Source organism: Etheostoma cragini, chromosome 8, assembly GCF_013103735.1.
Source record: "Etheostoma cragini isolate CJK2018 chromosome 8, CSU_Ecrag_1.0, whole genome shotgun sequence".
Taxonomy (NCBI): Eukaryota; Metazoa; Chordata; class Actinopteri; order Perciformes; family Percidae; genus Etheostoma; species Etheostoma cragini.
The window spans coordinates 543813-545953 of NC_048414.1; the positions used below are offsets into that span (position 1 = coordinate 543813).

Here is a 2141-nt window from a genome sequence, read left to right on the forward strand (position 1 = left end):
ACTAGGTGGAGGGGGTCCAGCTGGGAGGACGCCTCGGGGAAGACCCAGGACTAGGTGGAGGGACCTCCAGCTGGGAGGAAGCCTCGGGGAAGACCCAGGACTAGGTGGAGAGATTATATCTGCAACCTGTTCTGGGAACGCCTCGGGATCCCCCAGTTGGAGCTGATTGATGTGGCTCAGGAAAGGGAAGTTTGGGGTCCCCTACTGGAGCTGCTGCCCCCGAGACCCGATACTGGATAAGGGGACAAAGATGGATGGATGGATGGATGGACTTGGAATTTGTAGCAAGAAGCTATTTAGACCCCCAAGCCAGACCTACATCCAGATGTTGCTTGAGCCGGTGTGTCTTGGCTGCAGGTGCGTTGTTATTGTTATTGTTATTATTATTGCAGGTGGGGGTGATCCAGTACGGCTCCACCGTGGTCCATGAGTTCGGTCTGGCTGAGTACCAGACGGTGGAGGAGGTGGTGGAGGCCGCCCGGAGCATCGACCAGCGGGGGGGCGAGGAGACCAGGACGGCACTGGGCATCAACGTGGCGCGGTATGAGACACAAAACCACCTCCCTCTGGGGGGGGCGGGGGGCCGTAGCGGAACAAAGTATTGTGGTGGACTGGTAGCTGGAGGGATGCCAGTTCCCCTCCTGGGCACTGCCAAGGTGCTCTTGAGCAAGGCACCGAACCTCCCCCCCCCCCTCTGACATCTCCATTAGTGCATGTGCAGGACCTGAGCGTGTGTGTGTAGTTCAGGCCTGTGTGTAATGTGTGTAATGTGTGTAATAACAACAGAGTGTAAATTCTAATTTCCCCTTGCAGGTTTAATAAGGGATCCATTATTATCATTATTATTATTATTAATGCTGTTATTATTGTTATCTTTAGACTGTCTTCTTATATTAATCTTGCTGGAAACGGCTGCTGGAACGGTCCCTTTCCTTGCGGGACTCGTCCCAGAGGATTAACAGCGAGAGTCTGGTGGTGTTTCTGCAGGTCGGAGGCGTACAGGCGCGGCGGTCGTCCCGGCGCCCAGAAGGTGATGATCGTGATCACCGACGGAGAATCTCACGACAGCCCCCAGCTGGTGCAGGCCGTTGGAGACAGCAAGAGGGACAACGTCACCATGTACGCCATCGCGGTGAGTCCGAGACGCTTCACCTTCAAACCCTAAACAGAGAGGGGAAGTCACCATGACAACATAATTAGTAGTGCGGCTGATATTATGCAGTTCCCGATCTATCGGTATCAGCATTTATAATGGCCCCCCACCGATCTGGTGGTCTGTCCACCAGAGGACGCTCTACAACGTCCCTGTTAGTGATGGTGTTACATAGTCTGTCCACCAGAGGACGCTCTACAACGTCCCTGTTAGTGATGGCGTTGCATAGTCTGTCCACCAGAGGACGCTCTACAACGTCCCTGTTAGTGATGGCGTTCCATAGTCTGTCCACCAGAGGACGCTTTACAACGTCCCTGCAACATGAGGACAACTGGAGGGTTACCACCGTGGTCCTCAGTGTCTCCTCTGAGTCTCCTCTGCGTCCCCTCCAGGTTCTGGGTTACTATAACCGGCGGGGGATCAACCCCGAAGCCTTTCTGAAGGAGATCAAGTTCATCGCCAGCGACCCGGACGAGGAGCACTTCTTCAACGTGACGGACGAGTCGGCGCTGAAGGACATCGTGGACGCGCTGGGAGACAGGATCTTCTCTCTGGAAGGTCAGCGCTCTGAAGCTCTGTTGATTGGTTGAATGTCTTTTTCTCTCTTGTTTGGTTGGATCTGATTTATTGATCAGTGAATGGGTCGAACTCTCTGATTGGACGAAGAGAAACCCAACGGCTGCTGCAGGGAGCTGCACCACTGACATGACCTTTGACATTCATAGTAGGTAAGTAACGGGATGATGAAGATGACGATGATGATGATGAGGATGGTGGTGTGTGTGTGTGTTTGTGTGTGTGGTTGCGTGTGTGTGTGTGTGTGTTTGTGTGTGTGTGTGTTCTGCAGGAACCAGCAGTCAGGGTCGGAGGTTCGGTCTCCAGATGGCTCAGGCTGGTTTCTCCTCCCATTTAGTCAGAGTGAGTAGCTCACGTTCAAGTCCCACGCGCACACACACACACACACACACACACACACACACACACACAC

The 2141-nt window shown here is 53.8% G+C and overlaps 1 protein-coding gene across 1 annotated transcript in view; it reads left to right on the plus strand.

Annotated features, from left to right (window-relative positions):
* The window catches only part of LOC117948971 (integrin alpha-2-like), a 27140-nt gene that overhangs the window by 13524 nt on the left and 11475 nt on the right, over positions 1-2141 (plus strand). The window contains exons 5-8 of the mRNA XM_034878940.1: positions 393-541; positions 988-1132; positions 1546-1711; positions 2001-2071. Coding sequence (XP_034734831.1) covers positions 393-541; positions 988-1132; positions 1546-1711; positions 2001-2071 — 531 coding nt within the window. The remainder of the gene's footprint in view (positions 1-392; positions 542-987; positions 1133-1545; positions 1712-2000; positions 2072-2141) is intronic.